This window comes from Pelodiscus sinensis, chromosome 2 (genome assembly GCF_049634645.1).
Source record: "Pelodiscus sinensis isolate JC-2024 chromosome 2, ASM4963464v1, whole genome shotgun sequence".
Taxonomy (NCBI): domain Eukaryota; kingdom Metazoa; phylum Chordata; order Testudines; family Trionychidae; genus Pelodiscus; species Pelodiscus sinensis.
This window is the reverse complement of record NC_134712.1, coordinates 212,865,288-212,890,980: the sequence shown is the minus strand read 5'-3', so window position 1 is coordinate 212,890,980 and position 25,693 is coordinate 212,865,288. Positions and strand designations below refer to the sequence as shown.

Below are 25,693 nucleotides of genomic sequence, written 5' to 3'. Positions count from 1 at the left end.
TGACAATCTATCCCATTACCCAGTGATATTGACTGCTGCAGTGGCTATATGTGAAGTATTATCTGTATTCAATTTGAAGGTAGTAAAATATTTTCACAGATATTATTTAGCATTAAAAGGGAGTGTGTTGGGTTTCAACTTGTGAGCTCCATCACAGATTTTCTGGGTTATTAGATTATTATTCTAGGAAAATATCCTTTAATTCCAACTGTCCATGTTTTGGACAAATAATCAATAAAGGACGTTCCCAAAATAATGCTATGCTAAGCACTGTGACTCTAAAAAACTGGCTATAGGAACATATCATAGCCACTCTCTGTTAGTACCTATTTTCAGAAGTTTACGACTCACCCATTAAAACATGTTCTAGTCAGAAATATGACACACAGACTCTCATACTAAGATTGATGTTATATATTTTTTTCAAATTTAAATTTAAAAGCAGAATGGACACAGCTGCTCAGAGGTACATTCTGTGTAGCTCAGTGACATGGTATGTACAATTTTAAAAGAATACCACAAGTGCCTACCTGATGTAGGAGACTAAGTCTGATTTTCAAAAATGATATAGGCACTTAACATGCTATATCTTATTTAAAGTAGAATAGGAATTAATTTTCTAAGGGACATGTGTAAAGGTATTTTGGCCCTTTATGGTGCAGGAAGGTGCATAGTGGGATTTTCAAAAGGCACCTACATGCCTAACTCTCATAGGTGTCTAAATACTTTTTAACATCCCAATGGAGCTAGTTCCATAAAGGGAGTTAAGTGTCTAACTGCCATGTCAGGCACCTAAATCCAAAATTTAGATCTCAAAACCACAGCTCAGCTCCTACCTAACCTTGTAGGTGCCTGAAGTTTCTAGGCACACAGATTTCTGCATTAAAGTCTCCACGGCACCTAAAAAATCTGTAAGTGTGTATGCACAAAGCCACCTTACGTCTGATGCCTAGGTGCTTAGCTCATGCCTAATTCCCAGAGGGATTCTCATAGTAGGCATTTCCCCTCCCCCACTTCTCACCTATCGAACCCAGTCCCATGGCTGCATTCAGAAGCGAACAGGGTTTTCACAAAACAATGATTGGGCTACCCCAACCTTAAAGCCCAGTGTTTAGAGCACTCACCCCACTCAGAAGTCCAATAATCAATAACTGATTATCAGTAATTGATCAATAACCAACATTTAATTTGGTTTGAAATTATAGAACAGTTAGAGAGAACATGGATAAGTCAAAGTGATTTAATGTATTAGAAAGTTAGGGTATGTCTACACAGCAAAGTTATTTCGAAATAACCTTCCTACCGTCTACACAAGCCAACTGCTATTTTGAAATTAATTCAAACTAGCGGAGGGCTTATTTTGAAATTGGTAAGCCTCATTCTACGAGGAATAGCACCAATTTCAAAATTGCTATTTCAAAATAAGCGCTGTGTAGATGCTTATTTTGAAATAGGGGGCCTCCAGCTCTTCCCAAGGTGCCCTGCTGGCCACCCAGGCCACAAGGAAACTTCTGACCTGACACCCTGCCGGAACCAGTTCTGGCTGGCCTTAAATGCGATTCAGTGTCCAATTAATGTGGACGCGCTATTTCGAAATAGCAAAAAGATATTTCAAAATGCATTTTGTGTGTAGACGCATTATTTTGAAATAAGATATTTTGAGATAACTATTTCAAAATTAGATATTTCAAAATAACGCTGTAGTGTAGACATACCTAAGAGACTAGAACAGTGTGTAACAAATACAGGCAGCAGAGTTACCAAAGTCTGGAGAACCAGCCCCCCACCATGACGACAAGATGATTCCAGATTTGGTTCTGAAAATGGCAAACAAACTAGTCCCCTCCTTATAATTTGGTACCATTATTTCGTTATGTACTCAGACAAATATATTCTATTTTTAGCGCATTTTCTGATACATTGTAGAAATCTGTTATTTACTTAGATCTTTTTGGTAAGTCCATCAGTTTTGCTAACTTAAGCATCTGTTCTGGCATGTTAAGTCATTGCTAAAAATAATATCCCTTGCTTAACATTTCTTGTGCTGATTTTTTTAAAGCAGGCTTAGCATTGCTCCCCAAGCATCATGGGGAAGTCTGGATCATAAATAAGCTATAAGGCCCAATGAAAGTCTGGTTCATAAATCAGTTTCCAGAAAGTGAGAAACCCAGGTGAGAGCAAGGTTCTTATTCCCCTTCTTCTGTCAGCCAGGTAAATGCCCCAACAACTGGGCTATGGAGCATTTTGGGGTGAGGTTCTCCTACTGAAGCTGTTCCACACTGTATATAATTCTTAAATAGTCATTGGGACTTGCATCTCTCAGTTCCTGGGTGGTAGCCTTTATCCCAAGGATATATTCCCACTCTTTCTCTCTTGACCGGTGCTTAATTATATATATAACATAGCACAGGATACCTAATTAGGCTTTGAAATGCTGAGTCTATGGGGAGGTCAACACAGCAGTGTTATTTCACAGTCCACGTCTACACAGCTAGCAGTTATTTCGACATAATGTCAAAATAATGTCGAGCTGGAGGACTTCTTACTCCAACTCCTGTAACTCGGAGTATTTAGCTCCATTACTCCTTTCCTCGGATGGTTGCGGTAGGACCCTGAGGCCTCTTGTAGGGGACCTGTGAACCTAGTCTATCCCATCACAAAAACACACTGACAGAAATCTTGGAAAGTAACACAGGACTATAATGGGCATCCTGGATCACTGAATTCAGTCCCCTGCTATTGCTAACAACACTGTTCATATAATACTTTAGTAAATTTATCAAGCTCCATATTAAAACTAGCCCCACTCTTCCTATTGAAATGCTGTTCCAGAACTTCATTCCTCTGATGGTTACAAACCTTCTAATTTCCAGTTTAAATTTATTGTTGGCCAGCTTAGAACCTTTTGATCTTGTGCCAACATTGTTCTTTAGCTTAAATAGCTCATCAAGGGCCATCAAGTTTATTGTCAATTATCTGCTTTTTGACATTTATGCCATAACAAAATTTTAAGTGTATTGTTTTTGCATTTGCAGAATAATAGAATAGTTCAGAGTGAGGAAAAAAACCCTCTCCCTTAAAAGGCTTTGCTTTGAAAGAACAGATAGAGCATTTATGAAAGGTAATTTAACCCATAAAATGCACTCAGCACAACCTTCTCTTCCAGGTCAACTGTTAGTATTTGTACTACTTAATCTAGCACTGACGCATGATGCAATGGACAACTCTGATTTTTGTCATGTATGTGCTGTTAAGTGGAAATGATACACAATCTATTTGCTATTCTGCTCTTTAGAATAGCAACTAGGCTGTAGAATTAAAAGAAGTCCAAGGTCACCTCCTGTAATAACAATAATTAGATATTCCTGTCACTTGTGCACAGATCTGAAATAGGATACATGCTTCTTACAAGCCTCTTAGCCTTGGGGAGAGGCACAGAACTTGCTCAGACCTCTTGAGATTAATCAAAAAGCAAGGAGCAGGTGAGTGAGCATCTCAATAAAGCACAGAGTACTCAATTAGTGTCAGAGTCCTTTCAACAATCACTTCACTCCACTTAATAGTTGCAGCCTTGCAGGGACTTACTCCTCAGTCCATACATAGGTTAAAAGAAAAGTCTCTCTAGTATTCAATGAAAGTGCCAGGGTTGATGAGGTAGAAAACAGACTTCACATCACTGCCAAAGTTCTGGTCATATGAGTGTAATGGACCTGTTTAAAATAGAGAAAGTGAGGAAAGAGACATAGAAATAGTAATGGGGAATTTGAAGAAACAGTTGTCTTTCATAGATGGGAGACATATGTCAGAATGACTAGATTGGTGACGTGGGGTAGGCAGCTGATACTAAAAGCCAGGTTATTCCGGTCTAGTAATTTATGCTGATTGGCAGAGCTCCTATTAGAATGCAAGTGCTGATGGATGAGAATTAGCTGGTTTAGGAACAATTCAGGGAAGACTGTGATCATGCTTAGACGTTTGGATAAACAATCAGGTAAAATGGTAGATTAAAACAATATTGTTGACTGAGGGGTTGTTCTCTTTGTTTGTTGCTCGAATTTGCAATTTGGGCATCATGTGAGCACCATAGTGGCTGCAGTCAGGACTGCTAGTTTTACCTAGACCTAGCAAGACAGAACTTCCTAGAGTTCTCCATGCCTTTACCACTTTACAATTGTACACCTCAGTGCCCTTTATGTAAGGCTACAACATAAGGTCATTCAGAGTTACATGATTAGGATGTGACATCTCAGGAAAATGTTCCTGCAATGCTATGGGAGACATACAGGATTCTCATTAGACTAGGTAGAATATCAAATGTTTTGACAAGAAATGATTTGGGACTCAGCCACCAGAAAGACATTAATAGATTCAGAGGCCATAGATATTTATAGATGCATAGCAATAATCTAGTCTGACCTCTGCTATAATTCAGACCACTGAACTTAACACAGGTCATGCGATTTATGAGAGAGAACCTCCCACTTTGTGGTACTATGACAGCTGAGATCTATCAAGATGACTGAACTAAGAGACTGTAATTTCGAGGAGAATTAAATAAGAATACTCAAAGTAAGGCCTGAAGTGGCACAGCAGTTAGAATCCAGGCCCCAAAAATAACAGACTTGATCTTAACCTCTCAATTATTTTCTTCTTTTCTCCAATGCTATAAGCTACTTAATTTGGTATCATATATATAGTAGCCCAGTGTCTGTGAGTCTGTAATGCTGAAATGCTGGCTGTTCCCTCTGGGCGGCGTTGTTGCCTGTAATACTGGCTGATCCTTCTGGGCAGCCCGAAACGGCTGCTTGCGCCACTTGCTCCCCTGCGGTGGCCCGACTGAGCGGCGCAGAAGTCAGCCAAGCGCCACGGAGGAAGGAAAGGGAGGCGGGGCGTGACGTACATGGGTGGGGCCTGGCCGTGTATGTCACCACCCCACCCCCCTTCGTCTCCCGCTGTGGCACTCAGTTGACTTCTGCGCCGCTCAGCCAGGCCGCCACGTGGGAGCAAGTGGCACAAGTGAACGTTTGGGCTCCGCAGTCCCCCGAGTGAGAGGCAGGAGGGGGAGGAGAAGACAAAGAGAGAGACAGAGAGAGAGGCAGGAGGCGGAGAGCTGAAAGAGAGAGAGGGAGGCAATAGGAGAAGAAGAGAGAGAGAGACGGAGCGAGAGACCAGAGGCTCAGGAGAGAAGACCGACACAGAGGAGAGACATGAAAATCCCGTCTTATGACAGGCTAATTGGCTAGTTGTCTAATAATTGTCTTGAGAAAGTAAGAATCTTTCTCACAAAGGGGATCTGCGTGATGTTTTCAAGCTGAATTGAACTGTTGTGTGTGTGACACTGTAGATTAATGCTCTTTACTGATGTGCCATCTAAATATGCTGCAAATGGCCCTTTATCATTAACATTTGAATCCTACAGGTGGCACATCTCCTTATCTCACAGCTGGCATGGAATTACTGCCTGAACAGGGAATTTGATACTGTTGGTGTGAAATGTAACTCTGAATTTGCTTTTTTTGTTAATTGATGAAGAAATTAGCAAGAATATGAAATTTTGCGGATAACAAGAATTACTGTTTTGTTTTTATGCTGTTTAGTCCTTTAAAATTTGTCTTAAAAATGAATGAAAATGTTATTCCACAGGGGAAAACAGTGTATTCATGTTTAATAGTACATTCATAACTGAGGGAGAAAATACATTCTTTTTGTTTTCAATATGTCAATTCAGTATTCATGTTGCTTCTTCATCAGTGCTAATTGTGTTAGGCTGTAGGTAACAGGGATAATTGTTCATTCCTAGGATAAACTATGAAAAGCTGATGAGAATGACTCACCACTGAGTTACTCCAGTTTTATGCCAGGGTAGTTTCAATGAATCTGACAGTCACCCTCGAGTAAAACTGGAGCAATTCAGTGTTGATTTAGGCCCTGAGTTTACTGTTGGCAGACATTTCCTTTGCAAATGACCCTCCATTAATGTTAAGGAACAGAGACAAACTAATAGCTCTTGAAGAAATTCTTCATGTCGGCTGCCACATACTCCATAAGTGAGACTGCTGCAGGAAGGATGGGTCACAACGCAGTTGAAGCCAAACCATGCTTTCTCTTCATGGCACAGTAGGCGTTTAATGTAGTCTAGCTGTTGTGCTTTGGCTGTGCTTGGAGGGAGAAGCTGAACAGAGCATGACATACCAGGCTACCTGCATGCCACAGAGTTCTGCTTTGCAGCATCTGCCTCTGTGGCTGTCTGGAAAGTGGGGACTGTGGAGAACAATCTATACAGGGGGAATTTGGGCCTGTTGCCACCGCTGTTACAGGAATGTAGTTGTGGCTCTGCTGATCTCATGGGGGTAGGGAAGGAGTCTCTTGCCTCAACTCCTATGGAAGTGCCCTTCACATAACACATGAACTCACACTTTGCACATGGGACCAGGTGTGGTCCCAGGCATGAAAGATTCTCTAGTGGTCTGAGATTTTAGGCCACAGATCCTAGGGCAGCATAATCTCTTTTGTGCTATTCTTTGTACACAAGAGCTGTGTCTAGATTGGCAAGTTTTTCTGCAAAATCAGTTGATTTTGCGGAAAAACTTGCCAGCTGTCTACACTGGCCGCTTGAATTTCCGGAAAAGCACTGACGATCTCATGTAAGATCGTCAGTGATTTTCCGGAAATACTATGCTGCTCCCGTTTGGGCAAAAGTCTTTTTCCGAAAGACTTTTGCGCAAAAGGGCCAGTGTAGACAGCATAGTACTGTTTTCCACAAAAAAGCCCCAATCGCGAAAAAGGCGATCGGGGCTTTTTTGCGGAAAATCGCGTCTAGATTGGCCGCGGACGCTTTTCCGCAAAAAGTGCTTTTGCAGAAAAGCATCCTGCCAATCTAGACGTGCTTTTCTGAAAATTCTTTTAACGGAAAAGTTTTCCGTTAAAAGCATTTTCGGAAATTCATGCCAGTGTAGATGTAGCCAAGGAGAATGCTGCATGTTCCATCTAACGGGGAGGGGTGGAATAGATTGCTCCCCTTGGTGTATCAGCCCTGCTTTGCAGACCCTGCTCGTCTTAGAAGTTCTGCTAGGAATAGTCCATGTACAGCCACACAAGAATATAGGATGCTTCCTTCTGGATGGTATCATGGCACAGGTACCACTCTGAAATCTGGGCCAAGGAAGCACAGGGCAGAGCTCAGATAGTTAAGGACACTGTGATAGCCTGCACTTAAAATCTCTACCTGGGCTGGTTTATTCTGAACCTGCAACATTATTTAATGCGGGTTTATTTTCCTGCTTAGTTTAGGAATGGAAATCAGCTTTGTGCAAATAATTTTTACAAGGAGGTTCGCGACACTAGCTCCCATACTGAAAGATGGTTCCGCTATCCCATTCATTTCACAGCATTTGTTGCATCAGAAAAGAAACAGGCACCGTTGAGATATATGCTGCTCTTCTGCACCTACAAAGGCTAATTAAAAGCAGGCTTGCTGTCACTGAGATATGGGAGTGACAGCAGCCTACGAGTCCTGATTCATCAAACTCCACTTGTAGGTTTGTCTTGGTAAACTAGCTTGGGAGAAGGAAACAAATTGGATTTGAACATCTTATTTCTACATTTTATTAGCAATTATTTTAGGGCAACCGCAAATTACAACACAGCGCTCTCATTTTAGTTTCAAAATGAGAAAGCATATAAAAGAATAGCCCACTGCTCTGCCCTGCCATGCTATAGTCTTGGCTGGAATTCCTAGGAGCAACACTTTGTTCCTTTTGTTAGCATGGTTGGGGTGCTGTGAAATCAGCACATTTGGCCTCTTCGGGACAGGCTTTATATTTCTCTGCAGCAAATCCTCCTCCCTTCAATTTAAGTGTTGATAGGCTCTAAAGGGAGTTCCAGCCACTGATCCTATAAATAAGATTGGTAGGAGTGAGACTGTGAAATCTGGTGTGAGTATGAAGCTGTGTAAAACAAAGCAACTCTGACTGAATAAGCCAAGCCAGCATGCAGTCTGTTCAGGACAGTGGTGTTATATGCAGGAACATATACAGAGTGGAATTCACCAGTGACCTTTTCAGTCTGAACCCAAATTCTTGGCTTGATCTTTTTTTCCCCTTTTTTCGCATCACTGCGGACAAAACAAGTCACAACAGTTAAAGGATGACCAGCCCTTTGATATACGACTGAGTGAATGTCTCTGCGAGAATTTCAAAGGTGGGACTGGTAGTGCAGGTTGGCAGAGATATTTAGGCATGGAATAATGTAGAGAGATGCTTATTGACAGGGGCAAATGACCATTTTGTGGGGCCCAGGACAGCCCAATTTCGTGGGGCCCTCCTTTGCCACGACGCATGTGAGAGGCTTCTTGAAGTGCGGGGCCCGGGGTGGCCGCCCCGCTCGCCTTGCCCTATATCCGCCCCTGCTTATTGAGATTTTCAAAACTGCCTTTGTGAATTAGACAACCTTTTGATTTTGCTAATCTTATGTACATCTGTAGATGCCCAAAATTTGGCCTTTTGTTCCTTTTGTGTTTATGCTTCAGCTTGGCCAATGAAAATCAGTGAAATCAGTTTCCTCTTTGGGCATAGTTGGGTTCACGTTTCTGATCTTAGCTATATCCTACTGAGGTTTCACTCATTGCAGGGGAATGCTTCTTTGTTTTAAAACAAATGTTATTAGATTGGTTGCTTTTTCAAAATTAGAAACATTTCTATTTTGCTTTACAGCCTTTACATTTTGAGCTAAATTTCAGAAGACAGTATTTTTTTAAAAGCTACAATCTACCCAGACTCTCACCCTGTGTAAACCCACTGACTTGAGTCAGGGTTTGCATGAGGGGAAAGTGAAGCCAGAATTTGACCCACACTGATATGCACAAAACATAGTGAATATTTTGCTTAGGGCATCTAAAGACCACTTGTGGTTATCTTATTCATTCAATTAGTCCCATGGAAGTCAATTAGCTGCTATAATTATAAACATTGGGCTCAATCCCAAGCCCCACTATGACCTATTTTCATACCTTTGGAAGTGCAAAGAAACCACACAGTTGGTAAGCTGTGGAATTCTCTGGTATAGTAGGAGATTCCCTAAATGGCAAGTGGACCGCATAGCCTTCCTACAGGCACCTCTCAACCCCTAGCATCGAGGGTGTACTAGAGGCAGGAAGAGGTGTGGTGTTAGGATACTGAATTTCAGCAATCTTCAGTGGGCAGATTTCCCCTTGAGGGCTGTTGGAATGAGTTTGTATTTTAGAAGAGCTCTCAATTAGATTTAAACCATTCCAGGATCTTTAATGTCTCTGGCTGCCCCTGTAAGCAACCTGCATGGACTTTAGAAAGAGGAGCAGAGATTTGAGGATGGAGAGGCACCAGGAAGTCATAGCTAGGAATTCTAAAGTGCAGATACAGCAGCTTTGCACATAATTGCTTTAATAAAAAGCAAGTTTAGTATAATAAGAATTGAGTCATTTCTTGTTATTATCCAGCAAATAATATGTGGAACAACTCCCAGTACATGGAGCTGCACTCCCCAATCTTTGTTGTGTCCCACAAAGACTGGGCAAAGCAGACATTTGAGGATGACAGTGGTACTGAAGTTATAGGAAGTTTGCTATATTTCTTCAATGAGACAATTTTTAGCAAAGTTATTGAAACAATTACATTTTTAAAATTCTTTGGGACTCTGTCGGGCTCTCTCAGAAAGAATCATATATAACAAAAAGCACAGGGTGCCTGCTGCAGTGCTAACAAAAAGATAACTCTCAGAGGGGTAGCAGTGTTAATCTGTATCTTAAAAAAACTTAAAAAACAATGAGCGGTCCTGTAGCACCTTAAGAGACTAACAAAAAGATATATAGTATCATGAGCTTTTGTGGGCACAGCCCATTTTTTCAGATGAATGGAGCAAGAGGCATGGAGAGGCACAGAAACCACAAAATTTAAAGCTGAAAAAGGGCAGAACAAAGCCAATTGCCCTTTAGTCCCATAAGTGATATAAGTGTTCCTCTCCACAGTTTATCAGGATACACTGCTCATTGCTTTCTGTCTATATGTATCTCCCCATGTGTTTATAGATACAGGAAAATCTCATCTGAGTTGAGTGATGGTGGCTCTACTTTCAATAAGTGAATGGGGAGACTATTTGTGGCATCCGGCTGGTCATGATTTTCTGGTATATTATTTAAATCACAATTTTGCTGGTAAACTTTGCACCTTTTGCTTTCATATTTGCTTTAGTGCTGTTCTTTCACTTTCCTTTTATTCACTGTTGGCAATGCTAATGCTGGACTGGAGTGGGGAAGTGGTATGTGGTTTCTCTTGGAAGCATAACTCTTTTCATGCAATGCACTGGGCATGATGTACCTTCACACCACTCCTTAAACAGGGCACATTGGCAATGCACATTCTCACCCTGTCATTTGGCTAGAGACACTTTATGTCCATCATTGTCAATCTTGTCCCACCACCAAAGCTTTTGATACCCACAGGCTCACTGGACCTGTAGTACCATTACTTTAAAAACATACTTTGGAATTCGTTGATCTTCCATTCCTATTATAGGACTATTCCAAGAAAGCAGCCAAAACCAATGGAGTGGTAATGGAGGTGGTTGCTGGGGTCAGATTAGAATATCCTCATTTCCAAGGCTGTCCTGCCACTTGAAATGGAAAAGCTGATGGAGATGATGAGAATTGAAGATCTCAGTCCTGTGATCTTTGGCCTTCCTCAGAGCCTGCATTTCACTTCCATATAACAGAGATGGTATGAATGTGGCGCTATAAATCCTCAACTTCACAGAAAGCTTGTTGTTACAACATATCCATTAAGGCTGTAGGACCTAGAGCAGGTATAAAACATGGCGGCAGCAGCAGCAGCAACAGCAGTCGTTATACGAGCATCTTCATTTTGTGAGCATCTTCCAGCACTGTCTACAACATCCCAAATATTTGAATTCTGTTACATGCTTGAGGTCCCATGTGGATGAGTTGACATGACGTGGCTGTAATGGGAGCTGTAGGCTGATAGGAAAGGCCAGGGACTTAGTTTTATCTTGATTAACAACCAGTCCAATGCATGCTGTTTATTGTCTGACCTGGTTGGCCATCATTAGCAGTGATTCACCAAACTGAACCAATGAGACAATGCAGTTCACATATTCCAGATCCCAAGACAGAGTGGTGGTACAATAATATTGTCATCTATCTTCAGTATCTCAGGGGTAATGTTACAACTCCCTGGTGACTTCCCAGCCTTCAGCTTATGGACTGTCATCTAGATCCCTTCTTGGCTGAAGGAAGGTGGCTCTACTGTAACTTCCTTCCCTCTTTGAGTGGAAGAGGGACAATGGGAGGAGCATCATGACATGATCTTCCTATCAATGCAACTGACTCTGGAAACTCTGGATGATGTGGTCAGTCCGATTCTTTATGCGAGAAGCTGGTGCCACATTCCCTTGCAAACACCACAAAGTTGAATAGGGGGTGCAGAGATGTGCAAATTTAATTCCAAAATTGAATCCACTCAGCCTTTGCTTTCACTCTCCACCAATGTGTCTTTGAAAACTCAAACTGTAGCCTGGCTTCTTACTTAGCTCCAACAGCTCTGAGCATTCCCTTGCTGATCCACAGATGTGGTTTGACATAGATGTCCATCACTAAGCTGGCAGAGGTCAGGGACTGATGGCATGAAACAACCCTGTAGTAAGTTGAGGGTCAGTAACATGGAGTCAGCAGGCCTAAGGCCTGCAACATGGAAACAGCAACAGGCCTGCAATCTAATGAGCAAGACTTTGGTTCAGTAACACAGGAGCCAAGAAAGAGGCCCTATTGATAACTGTGTGATTGTGTAAGTTAGGTCGAGCATGGAAGGACACAGGGAGGCACTGGGTACAGACTGTAAGCCAAAGGGGAGTAATGGAACATCTTAATAAGAAATGTCTTGGTACAAAAACTCCCTAAAAACTAATGCACATACCGACCTAGGTTCAGGACCAGGTCGGAATTGACAGCATGAAGGATAGTAAGTAAGCCCCCCTTCCATAAGGTGAGGGGTGGTAACTAGGCAACAGAGGGTGGTAACCTGGTACCTAAAGAAATGATGTAAGTTGTTTGTACCTGTCTATAAAAGGACACCGCCGAGGGTGCTCTCCGGCCGACCTTGGGGGGGGCGCACTAGGCGCCTGAACAGCAGGTGTCATTGCCTAAACTTACAGAATGCACAGTAGCTTAACTTTGACTAACTGCTGTTAATATCTGATATATGGCAATAGGCCTGCCCGGTGTTGGTACCTTGTCAACGTGGGCCATAGTGCCCAGTGGTGTAACATTGTACTGATCTCTGTTACCAACTGGTAGAGCTTCGCATTTGACAATAAACCTGCTCAATTGATTTCAAACCTTGCCTGCATCTGTCGTTTCCGGGGCCTCCCAGAGATCTCCTGTGTTGACCCAAGTGCACGGGGTCTAACACTCTAGATAAAGGGAGTACCGATTGTTACGCACGCAGCCGAAAGTTTAGTATTACCGACGGAGTAGAGGTCCTGTCAGGAGTGCACCAGAGCAACCCTGACCAGACGACGCTGACACTGACAGTCCAGACCACCGAAGGTACCAAGGTACGAAAACACCGAGAAACGACAAACCCCATTGAGGGGGGAGTAAGACTTCACTCCATTATGCTTTGATAGCTGTTTGCACCTCAGAACAGAAAGCTATCTGATAGCTTGGCTACAGCAAGAGCTTTTGGTTGAATCAGACTATTTTCAGCTTGTTAACTGTTCTTGAAGTCAGAGGTGCACTTTTGTCAGCAGAAGCTAATGGTCAGTGTCAAGTTCAGAACCTCTGTGAACTTGATCCAACGTGAATCACCAGTGGTTGTTAAGGACATGATTAATAACAGTCCTAGTGAAGCCATTTGGGCTGTATCAGGTCTGCATGTGAATCTCTGGCTGAAGGAAGAGCTAGACACAGATCACCATGCTGTTGGCAGATGTAAATTTCAGTGCTTACTGCACTTTCTTGTTCTTCTGCCCAATACAAAACTTCCTGGCTGTGTCTAGACTGGCAAGCTTTTCCAGAAAATCAGCTGCTTTTGCGGAAAAACTTGCCAGCTGTCTACACTGGCTGCTTGAATTTCCGCAAGAACGCTGACTTCCTACTGTAAGAAATCAGTGTTTCTTGCGGAAATACTATGCTGCTCCCATTCAGGCAAAAGCCCTCTTGCGCAAATCATTTGCGCAAGAGGGCCAGTGTAGACAGCACAGTACTGTTTTGCACAAAAAAGCCCCCATGGCTAAAATGGCGATCGAGGCTTTTTTACGGAAAAGCACGTCTAGATTGGCACGGACGCTTTTCCGCAAAAAGTGCTTTTGCGGAAAAGTATCTGTGCCAATCTAGATGCTCTGTTCCAAAAATGCTTTTAACGGAAAACTTTTCCGTTAAACGCATTTCCAGAAAATCATGCCAGTCTAGACGTAGCCCCTGAGTATACGTGTTCTTTTTCTTTTTCTCCATGCACATTAAATTCACACAGGGTTATGATGATATTTTTTCTCGGAGTTTCATTAAAGAGTGATTGTAGTTACTGGTAAAAAAAAAGTCCACAGCTGCATCACTGGCCCTGGTGGGATCATACACTACGATAATGGTAAGATGCCCAGTGGGTAAAGATTGTGATTAGTCACTCTTTAGTCACCCACCAACCCTGTAATCATCAGACATTGGATGAAAACATAGTGACTGTGCCCCTTGCTAGAGCAACCTTTGGGGGCAACCTGAGAAGAAAAATCACATCAACTTCAAATTTCTTTTCACTGATTCTTGGCACATCAGCTAAGGGGAAATGTTTAGGATCTTCAGTGGCTTGATGAGGGGAGGCTTTAGCTGTTCCAGACAATATGCAAATATTCCAGTTTTATGTTTGTCACTAACACACAGAAAATACTAGAAAGGTTATTTTACACGGTTTTATTGGTCATTTTTTGCCTCAGTGGCAAAGAAACTCCCAGTTGTTTCTGCTACAAGGATAATTGACAACTGTTATGTTAGTTACAATGTAAAAAAAAAAAGAAATTTAGTTTCATAGTATTATTCATACATATACACACATATCTACACTGCTGTTTCTCAATATATGATTGTCCTTGGACTCTTCCCTTCTTCCCCTCATCCTCGGAAGCCAAAGTTTGTATCCTTTGTATCTTTTTTTCTCTTCCATTAGTTCATGTCCACATACATTTAAGAATAAAAACAGAATCATATAATAAGAAAGAACAAACAAAAAAGGAGAGAGAAAAAAATAATAAATACATTTAAAAACAGTTTCACTTACCATTTTACTTTGATGGAATTGTCATAACATGGATTTAAATCAGTGCTAAGGAACTTATCTAATGAAAAAGGTGTAATAGATTCTTTCAAGATCCAGGTGTATACATTGGAACCTGGTCTCTTGACAGTAAAAGGCCCTGTGGGAAGAGAATAGGGCTTTCGTGTTAGGGAAATTAGGCTTGTTTCCTGGTCTTGTCCCCTCAGCAGCCATTAAATAAGACAGACTTCTTTTTTCGTGTTGTCGTCCATCGGTGTAAAGGACATCTTCACAAATATGTTCACTAGGACAGCTTTTTCCTTGCTACCTAGTATTTAAAATCTACTCTGATGCTTCCAGGAGGGAAAAATGCACAAGAAATGAGGTAGAATAACATTTATGGTTAAAGTATTTTTCCATGGTGCAGAATAAATAAGTGCTACTTGTGTCACATCTATATCTGGCCATTGAATAATGGATATCTATGACTGTTTGAAATTCCCATTAGTATAGCAATTCCTCCCTCACGCAATGACAGGTATGTCTGTGTATTTGTGATGAGTGAAACACACAAACCCATGTTTCTGTCAAGCTGGAAAGATCCACAGGAGAAATGAGGACAACCTTTGCAAACCACAAAAAGTCAGAAGCAAGCTTCTTAAGTGGACTTTTAAAAAATGGCAGACATAAATATAAACCAAAGCAATATGTAAAACCTAAATTTGCTTTGTTACATTTCTACAAAGTGAAAAGTTAACTGGAATATTTCTGGTGTAATTTACACATACATTCATTACATTTTCAAAAGATTTACATTTTTTTTGGGAACATGCTCCCTATTGGTTCATTTTCTCTTTCCAGATATATGGTATCAGAAGAGTGCACTAATACTAACAATAAAGTATTGGGGGAGAAGGGGCTTTTTAACCATAGATTTCAAAGTGTTTTGCAAATCTGTTTTCTTCTTTTTTAAAAATGGCAATTGAGACATTCAGGGGTTATGTGACTCTCCCAACATCACCCAATTAGTCCATAAAAGAACTGAGGTCTTCCAGCTCCAAGTTTTATGTCTTACTTGTTAGGAAGCAGTTCACTGCCGGATGAGGCAGAAGAAGAGTTGATAGTAATGGAAAAAGCACAGAATAATGCCCTGATTCATCAAAGCAATTAACCATGTGTTCACATATTTTGCTGATTTGGGGCCCCGTCATATGAATATCTTCAATAACAGTGGAAACCCAGAAATATACTGGCTGGGTAAATTTTTTTGTATATTTGCTTCCTTATCAAGTATGATTGAATCTAAAGAATTTCTACTAACTTACAATGCTAATTAAGACTCCAGTCTTGCAGAGTGCTCTGCATAGACAGATCTTTGTACCTATATGGAGTCCCAAAGAAATCATCAGTGTCCATCTATGGGAATGAATTCCTATATCATTCATCACCTTAGTAACTAAGGGTACATCTGGACAGTGTGGCTATTTCAGGATACCGGAGGTATTCCTAAATAGCTACCCCGCGTCTTTTAAATGCGCCCGTTATGTTGAAACATTTCAACATTTCAGCATTCCTGTAACCCTCGTTCCACAAGGGTTAATGGATGTGTTGAAATAGTGCGTTATTTTGAAATTTGGCACTGCGTAGACGTGCCAAATTTTGAAATAAGCCATTTCGAAATACAATCGAAATAAGATACGCGATTTGTGTAGTGCAATTTGCATATCTTATTTTGAGTTTAGGGTGCTGTGTAGACACACCCTAAGGAACAGATTGCCAGTGTAAACTGAGGCGTCTCAATTGACTTTAATAGTGCAATGCAACTTCACACCAAGAAACTAGTTTGTTCTAGTAAATGAAAGCTTTGCCACTGAATTTTGGGCAAAGATTTCATTCCAAATGAGGCTCTTTTCTAAACATATCTATATATATCTATATATTTGCCTTATGCCTCCTTTACCAATCACTATGCTCTCAACTCACAGCCCTTCTAGCTGTGACCTCAACATTTATTTAAAAGCACTCTGATTTAGATAATTTACCTCTTCTGTCAGGAAGTATCATTTTTAACCTGAGCTTGAGGTAATTATTCCTACTTACATTACAGCAGCTTGATGTTAATGTTTTGCTTATCATGTACTAGCTCTTCATCTTCAAATATCAAGAGTATTTTTATCATACCCTTTACATAAAATGAAAACATAGGACAATAAGGTAGAATGAAATCTGTTTGATTTTTTTTCTGTTCTATTTTTTAATCTCCAGATGGCCTTGGAATTGATCATATTTTTCCAGTAGTCTGTTCACATACTACTTTAATTATCTTGATTAACTGGTAGTACATGCTGAAAGATGCTTCCAAGATAGGTAATAGCGTGATAGCATTTAATCGCTTTTTGAAACTTTGCACTAGAGAAATGATTAAGCCATAATTTAAATATCCTAATAGAAGACACACTGATAAATGTTATGACACAACTTTAGAAATCACAGGCCTGACAGTCTTTCCATACCAGTGTATGCTAGTGCAGCTCCCCTGGATTGGGGTAAATTACTAATGTGAGTAAGGACAGGCTCAGGACATATATGTTTTACCACAAATTTCTGAAATATTCATCAGCTGATAGACTGGCAGAGTCCAACAATATGCAGAGCTCCTTCATCTAGCTCAGGCATGTCCAAAGTCCGGCCCGTGGGCCAATTGCGGCCCGTGTTCCGGTTTAATACGGCCCCACAGGTAATTTGGCAATATCTATCTTTTACGGCCCCCAACGAATCCATATGTATTGAGATGAATACATTGTAAAATCTCAGTTAATGTCAGTTGGTCTAAATCAGTTATAAATATATTTGGACACAACACGTATACTTGGTGTTATGTTCCTGTTCATATTTTTTTAACTTAAAAGTTGACAGACAACCTTTATTACCAATAATATGTAATGTACTTTACAATGTTCCTGACATATATTTCAGCTTTCTGGATTTTTTTTTCATCTAGCCTTCAGATATGAAAGGCAGAGTGATTTAACACCTGTTTAGATTTGTCATCCATGTGACGAAATGAAAAGTATGCCGTTTGCAATAAACTTTGCATAAAATAGTTAATTTGCATTTAATTTTAATGGTTCAAAGAATGTCAGGCAAAATGGTCGGCCCTCACGCATGTTCACTTCATCAAATCTGGCCCTCGTTGAAAAAAGTTTGGACACCCCTGATCTAGCTGAAGAGTGGTCCAGCTGTGCACTCCTGAAAGGGGTGGGGCCTTGGGCGGAAAAGGTGGAGCTTGGGCAGCCAGCTTTCAGCATTTCCAGGAGCATGCTGCACTTCCCCCACTCCGCCAGCCCTCAGAGCTGCCTGGAGCACTCTGTGTGGTGCTCTAGTGGTAATTTAATGGTTTAAAGGACACAGGGCGCCTATAATAGTAGCGGCAGCTGGGAGCTCTGGGTCCTTTTGAATCGCTGGACTCCAGGGCAACTGCCCTCTTTGCTTCTTTCCCACCTGTCAATGGGCCTGAAAAGGAGTAATGACACTGAAAATGAACCAAGCTTGTACTTTGATTTATTGGCTACTGGGAAGAGTGTGGTTAGCAGTCTTATTGGAATTAAACAGTGAAAAATGAACCAGATCCTGGTCTTTGCTCTGCTTCAACAGTGCAAAGTTCCCAGAATCTCACTAGAATGGTTTCCTGAGAGTTCTCCTACCTGGGGAAGTCCACAAAGAGTATAGCACCATATGGCCACTTACCCCCCACCCCATTCCCACTCCAATAGAATGCATGTCTAGGAGAAAGAGGGCATAGGCAAGGATATTGTTAGCCAATGTAAAGTAGAGCCACTCAGTGCTGGAAATGGGGCTCCACACCAGGATCAGGGAGATATAAAAGTGATTTAGCTTTGAGCTGCCTGCTGAACTGTACCAATGAAGACCTGGATCTCTAGCTCAACAGGTTGCACAAATTCTCTCTCAACATTCCAGCATGTCCATGTTGCTAACAGGATTATTTTACTGTCAAAGACTTATGCGCCTCATGATACATTCTGAGATTCCTATTGAGGAAGATTCTCTCAATGGGAGATTTGCTTGCAGAAGGCTTCTCTGAATTTGGTCCTGTATTTGTCAGCTAGTGCACTGAAAGGCTATCATTTACAGTGGATTTGTTTAGCTATGTGCTGTAAAGAAGGAAATAAATACTTACAGGATCCCTTTTTACCAGTCCTGGATTAGGCACTACTGCGATGAGGTGGGCGATGGTAAACACAGAGTTAAGAACGTAGGAGAAAAACAAATTCTTATGCAATGTTATCCTTTGACAGCTGAGGCTCCTGAAAATTATGTAACACAAGTTGTAAATCAGTGCTTTTATTCTGATGTCACTTTAACAAGCACATACTGGCAACTGTTTCTCAAAAATGCCCTTTGGCAACAGACAGTCAGAAAACACATGCCTAACATTGCAGCCACAGGACACAGCAAAGTTGTTTTGTTTTTTACAATTTTTACACCTGTTTAACATAACATGCTTTCCAAACCATGCGGTGAGGAACTATCAGCATGGATTTAGTACCCTAGAGGCTGTTTTTTTCACAGCACCAGAAATGTTAAGTGATGAAGCAGAACCCTAATAATTATTGCAGATGTGCATGAATGCAAATTCAGAACAGAAGGAATACTGTTTTAGAAGGAACTGCTTTTTGGAAACAGAATATCTCAAACATTCAGATACAAATTAGTTGATACTTTAGGAATTAGTAATGAGTCAGGGTGGGAACCTTGGACTGGAATCTTCTTCAATTTCAGGGAGATTTGGGTTTGCATCCTGCACGTTTTTAATGCCAGCTCATATCACACACCAGAATAGACCTATTTTCTTGTTCAGATGTGGCTGAAAGCTTATAAAATGTGCTGCTTTTTTCAGGATTTCTACCATTTAGAGCAAAAAACTCACAAGAACAGCTCATAGTATTTCTGTACCAGCAAATTGCTACCATAGCATTGATTTGGCATCAGACCTGATCTTTAGCCAAAACAGGGTTGTAAAATATCAGTTAATTGAATAGTCGATTAACCTCATGAATTCTTATTGGTTACTTGACTATTCTATAGTCCCCAGAGTGGGGCCAGGAGATGGTGCTGTCTGGCCCCACTCCTGAGGAAGCCCCTGCCACTCCATGCTGCTGCTTCTGTATCAAAGGTGCCAGGTCGGAGTTGGTCTGTGAGGGGAACCAGTTCTAAAAACAGCTCCCCTCATGGACTGGCTGCATATTGTCCAGTGCTGCTGCCTCTGATACAGACAGGGGGCTGCAGCCCCTGTCTGGGGGGAGGGCTGAGCTCCCACCTCCCCCACCCCCGGCATGAACCAGAACTAACCTAATACACTTTAAATGCAGAGCTGCAGCTAAAATATTTACTGGTGAGGGTGGGGGGAAGGAATGCATGTAGTCTATACTTTTAACCAGTAAGCTTTTGCTTATCGGTTAATCAGTTAATCGACTATGTAATTACGTCTCTAAGCCAAAAACTAAATCACCTCTGAACCCAAACACCACTTCCTCAGCTTGTCTTTACTATGAAGAACTAACCTTGGTGGGACGTATGATAACTGAAAGCGAGCAGGCAAAGATGCCAGGTAAATGAACAACACAAGTGAATCAAGTAAATGGCTAACAGTAGCACAGAGAACACTTACTCTGCATGCTACAAGGAGCCATCTGAACAGATGGCAAACTTCCCTTTAAAATTCACTGCTGTGTCTGTCTGTCTGCATACATGTTTGTGTGTGTGTGAGTGGGGAGATGTATGCACATATACACATGCTATAGGTGTGCATCCAGAATGCTCTGTCTAAAAAGAAAAGGCAAACAGACTCTAATAGATCTAACTCCAGATTACTGTTAGTGATTCCTGGGGTGCCATTGTCAGGAGCAACAGCTCCAAGTGTGAACCGGGTCTAGATGACACAATCAATAAAAAGGAGCAGTGAGTCGCATGATGTTGAGATGGGGAGCGAGTGCACTGAAATACTAACTCTGCTGCTGTACACTCCTCTGTGCTAGTGTGTGGGAAAGAGTGTGATGTCATTTCCTTCAATGGCTTGCAAGTGTAACACTGACAGGCAGAACCAAATGTGGGATCCCTGGAGCTTAATGCATGAGCCTTTACAGCTTGAGCTAAAAGCCAGCTGCCTCTCAGCTAAAGCTGGAGCGCACACTCATTCTTTCTCTCTGTAAGTGGTCTACATGGGACAGTGAGCCATACCCCATAGGTGCCTGGGTTACACAAGCACCTTTACAAAGCCAGGCCTCAGGGACTTCTTGGGGGGGGGGGGGTAAGCTCATTGGAATGAATGTGGATTGCACAGGAGGCTCACAAGTGTGTGCAAAGAGTACCACATCTGTCATCTGGCCCAGGGTTAGAAAACTCTCCTTGATGGCTCCCAGGCTCACCCCACAATGGTAAATATGGTACCTGTCACTATGACACTACATCTTTTCATGTAGTGCAATCATTGCACTATTGAAGACACCATATAGTTATGTACCTTAAAACCCAAAGTCAGGAAAAAGGGTCTCTGGCATTGAGGGACTGTGGATGTGTAAGGGTATTTGAGCTCATGTTCACTTAATAGCCAAACTTGCAAGCTGTTCTGCTGCAGTGCCTAAAGCCAAGGGCTCTAGTCCTTCAATCCACATTTCTGGTGCGACTCTCTTATTGTCTTCCTGTCCTTTTCTCTAGCATAGTTCAAACCACCTATCATGTGTGTCTAAGCATAAAAACATGATTAAAGGTAGCATTTCGGAAAAAAATAATGTTATACTCTTTTCCATGCACCCAAAGGCCTTCAGTGGAAAAAAGGATATATAACCAGTAAAGTTTTCAGGGGATTCTTTTTTACACAATAGGCTGGCAGCTGCCTGCTGTACTAGTTGTATTTTGACTAGTTCTGAAGAATTTATGAGATGCCCCTTTCTGTTTTCTAATTATGATAATTTTAATGAACATATCTGTGACTTAAAACTGATTCTCAGTGGCGAAGTAACTTATGGAGATTCCAGATGGCATTAATGCTTTGCACTTACCCTGTAGTACACTTCATCCAAGGATCTTGAATCACTTCACAAACACTAATTAATTGAGGCTCAAGGCACTTCTGTGAGCTAGCTAAATACACATCTGAGAGATGACTATACCAGCATGGAGAAGTCAGATGAATATGCAAAGTCTGAAAACTAGGTCACTCAAAGAACTATAATTGGAAACAAGGAGTCCTGATTCCATGTCCCTTGCCCTAGGCGTTAGAAATGCTGCTTCTTCTATCCATATCTTGATGGATTTGATGATTTGTTACTTTTTTACCAATGCACACATCATCACAAAAAGCATCCCAAAACAAAAAACAGTTAATCAAACACAGCTGCAGTAGAAACTACACAGATCAACCTGTGCCCACTGAAACTACTCAAGTACTAGAAATGTCATCTTTTCTAAGGCCGTATCTATACTACTATCTATACTACTAAGTTATGCTACTCCAGTACATGAATAATGTATCTGGAATTGATGTAGCTTAGACTGACTTAAAGCAGTGTCTATACTGTACTTCATCTACAGGAAATGCTCTCCCGTTGACTTCCCTTACTCTTCTTGCAGTGGTGGATTACTGGAATTGACCAGAGAGAGCTCAGTCATCGATTGAGGGGACTTCCATAGACCTATTAAATCAACACTCACAGCATTGATTGTAGCCGTGCTAGTCTACTAGTAAGTGTAGAGAAATCCTAAGTGAAGGGTAAAACTGAGGCAATGGTGAATACCACTGTAAGGTAACTGTTACCAAATGTGGTCTTTAATGGTGACTAATAACTCCGGGGGTAGTAGTGTAGAAGCACGACATTTACAATTAGATGTAGCATTACATTCCTGAAGTGCGCTAAATAGTTAATGTAAAAAAAAGAAAGATTACTTGTCCCTGGGTAATTTCAAGGGGCACATTAAGACAATGCTCCATTGAAGAGAATGATGTTTTGCTCAAGGACAGTGCTTAGTGTACTTAAAAGACCTTATTAAACGATGTTTATAGTTTTCTTTTGTATTGTATTACTCTCCATTGTTTGTACACATTTTCTTCTTTCCTGATAATTTTGCTTTTTAAACAGACAGCGATTTTCCACCATATTTTTGAAAAGAAGAAAATGGAGGAATGAGCATATGACTAACAATGTACTATATATTTGAGAGAGTTGGTGTATCTACCTGTCTGTTTATTTGTCAGTCTGAGTCTGTTTGTTCAAGAATTAATCCTAAATGGTAAGAAGCTAGGGCTACCAAATTTGGTATGCATCTTCCTCTTATCATAACTTAAAGCAAGGTCAGGATTTGGTTGTGCCAGGACAATGGGATGTGCCTGGAATATGATTGTTCCTCATAAATAGGAAAAGAGGGAATCTGATAGCAGGCACAGTTATGCTGCATAACGATCACGGGGCGTAACTAGGGGCCAGAGGTAGGGACCAGGTCAGCTATAACCCTATTGGGGTTTGAGAGAGTTTGTCTGTCTGTGTGTTTATATGTCTGTCTGTCCCCCAGCCAATGGACAGATAGTGAACCCCTCATCCCCAGCCTCACCCCAGAGCAATGATTTAAATCAAGAAAAACAAAAACTATTTCAGTAACGGACCCAAGCAATACCAGGAAAATCTTCTAGTAATTTATATTTATATAAAGTCCTGGCACACAAATCAGCTTTGATTTTGCATCAGCTGATGTCAGCACAGAATGAAGGACACATGGCCCTATCTGGAACAGGCTTCAGCACCTTTGCATTGCTCCAATGGCACAAACAGGCTGAAAAGCTGATTTATATCAGCTAGGGATTTCCCTGATGTGTGAGAATCCCCAGGTGACACAGCTGGCTTTAGACATCTCACTCTACTGGCTCTGCTATAGGAGAAGTCTCAGAGAGTGAGGTACTGTGGTCAGAGCACACTTCTTTTTCCCTAGAGCCAGCTGTGGAGTGGCCTCTTTAGGCCTGTGGCAACTCTGCATAATTTAAACTAGTCCTGAGTCTTATAAAAGTTCCCAGACTAGCCCCTGGAAGTGCTGGGGAGCAGGAGTAGGGATATGAGGGTATGTCTACACTACCACCCTAGTTCGAACTAGGGTGGTTAATGTAGGCAACTGAACTTGCAAATGAAGCCCGGGATTTGAATTTCCCGGGCTTCATTTGCATCTTGCCGGGCGCCGCCATTTTTAAATGTCCGCTAGTTCGGACTCCGTGCCCACGACTACACGTGGCACGGACTAGGTAGTTCGGATTAGGCTTCCTATTCCGAACTACCGTTACTCCTCGTGGAAGGTGGCTTAAGAAAACTCTGACAAAGTTGTGGTTCTGGGCCATGGTGTTTGTACATGAGTTACTGCTGTTCATGCAGACTTGAGAAAAAATGTGTATGGAGAACCTGCAGGGTTCACTGATACAGTGGCTATGGCTTTAAAAATAAAAATGGATGAACGTGTAAGTCTTCCCCCAAGCACAATAGAACAGGCTCAAAATTGGCCAATTTTTTGGTCTAAGAACTTTTAGGTCTCTTTTAGCTAGTGAACTTCTGACAAAAAGAATAAAAGCACATGTGGTTTATTTAGAGAGCAGCACAAGAATCCTAGAAGATTTTAACATTCAAATATCCAGGTTTGAAAACAAAACCCTGTATGATTTTCTATGATTTCTCATCCTCGTGGCTCACAGAATGAAATAATTGAACTAGTGTACTGAAATATGCTTTGCTTTAAATTAGATGAGTGAGATAAAGAAATCAACAAAATTTTGTGTTTTCAAAATTGGAATTTTAGTTCAGATAACCACTATCTTTGGAAATAGGAACACTGATGAGAATTGGGGTCTCATGAACCAGTCCTTCATATAGGATGGTAAACTCTTGTTGAAGACAAGGCACAAATGAAGGATGAGATCGTGCATAACATATCATGGTGGGCAGAAGGAAAGAGTCTTTGAAGATCACAGATTTATTACTATGGTTAAGAAGACCTGGCAAAATCAAGTTGGTGATTCAAGTTAGATTTGCTTCTCCAATGGGCAGATTATGGATTTCATTTTTAGTTAGAAATACTGGGATACATAAAAATTACAGAGAAATTGAGAGCAGTGTATGTAAATCATGTCATTTTCCTCTCACTGAGATAATTAAATAATTTGACATTGTTGGATGTTTTCTATTGGAAGTGAATCCTGTGTATATCTTACTTACGTGAGTAAGAACTTCAGTGGACTTAGTTCCATGGGTAAAGATAGGATTTGGGGATTTCTATATGAAATGGTGCATCCTGGAGTCTAAAATGAAAAGGCCTCATCATATAATATTGGAATTTGATTTTAGTTAGTATGTTATATAAATGAACATGCACTTGTGGGGGTTGGAACACTGAAGTTCACTCCTACATATGGCAGGATAATTACAGTTGTCGTTAGGGCAGAAAAGAAAAGAAGCAAACAATGAAAGCAATTTGCAGTCCTAGCGGTATGGTGAGTGAAGAGTCTATGTTCAGTGTTGAGTCATTTTGCTGGCAAATCAATTTAAAACAAAACACACTAAATGTCCCACTCCTACAACTCACATATAGGTTAGTGCAGTCTCGCAAAACTGTCAAAAATTTACTGGGCACAAAATGATATCACCCACCTCATCTGAGGATATTGGAAAGACTAATTCTATTTCAGTTGTTCATTAAGGCCTTGATTCCGCAAATAGGGTGTGCATGCACGCTTAACTTTACTACTGGGAATAGACCCTTTGAAATAAACTAAACTAAAGATAGTCAAGTTGAACAAAGCACAGCATGAGGTTGTCTGACACAGCAGGAGACTCCTATGTTCACAGAATCAGACTGAGGCATTAAAAAAAGGTGATGGGAGAACAGAATTTTGTGAAACTGCATTAGAAATTGAAAGAACAGGCAAATATAGTCCTGACCTTCTAATGAGCCACTGTTCAAAACTGTGTGAGAGGGAGAGAGAGAGGAATCTTGCCCTATTACTAAGGTGCCAATAGAGTGTACAAAACATTGAGCAATTTTTCTCATTGTAAATACAGTTTTCATATCTATGCCCATTCTCCAATTTCTTTTAATTCCTTTGTATGAATGCTATAAACAAATTCAAAGTTACACTTTGGAGTTTTTTGCTAAAAATTCTCAAATTCAAACAAAATGTTTTTTCCCCCCTTTATACATCTGTATAATTCTATAAATATGTCTATTAGACACAGGACCATATTCTTAGCTAGTGGCATAGATCCAAAGATGTCAAAGATGATAAGTTGATTTACAATAGTTGAGTAGCTGGCCTGTACCCTTAGGATATTGCCAATAATATGCAGATGAAATTT

The 25,693-nt window shown here is 41.0% G+C and overlaps 1 protein-coding gene across 1 annotated transcript in view; it reads right to left on the bottom strand.

Annotated features, from left to right (window-relative positions):
- CALCR (calcitonin receptor) overlaps nucleotides 1-25,693 on the bottom strand; it is a 261,291-nt gene that overhangs the window by 45,625 nt on the left and 189,973 nt on the right. Inside the window, exon 7 of the mRNA XM_075922361.1 lies at nucleotides 18,490-18,616. Within this exon, the coding sequence (XP_075778476.1) occupies nucleotides 18,490-18,616 (127 nt within the window). The remainder of the gene's footprint in view (nucleotides 1-18,489; nucleotides 18,617-25,693) is intronic.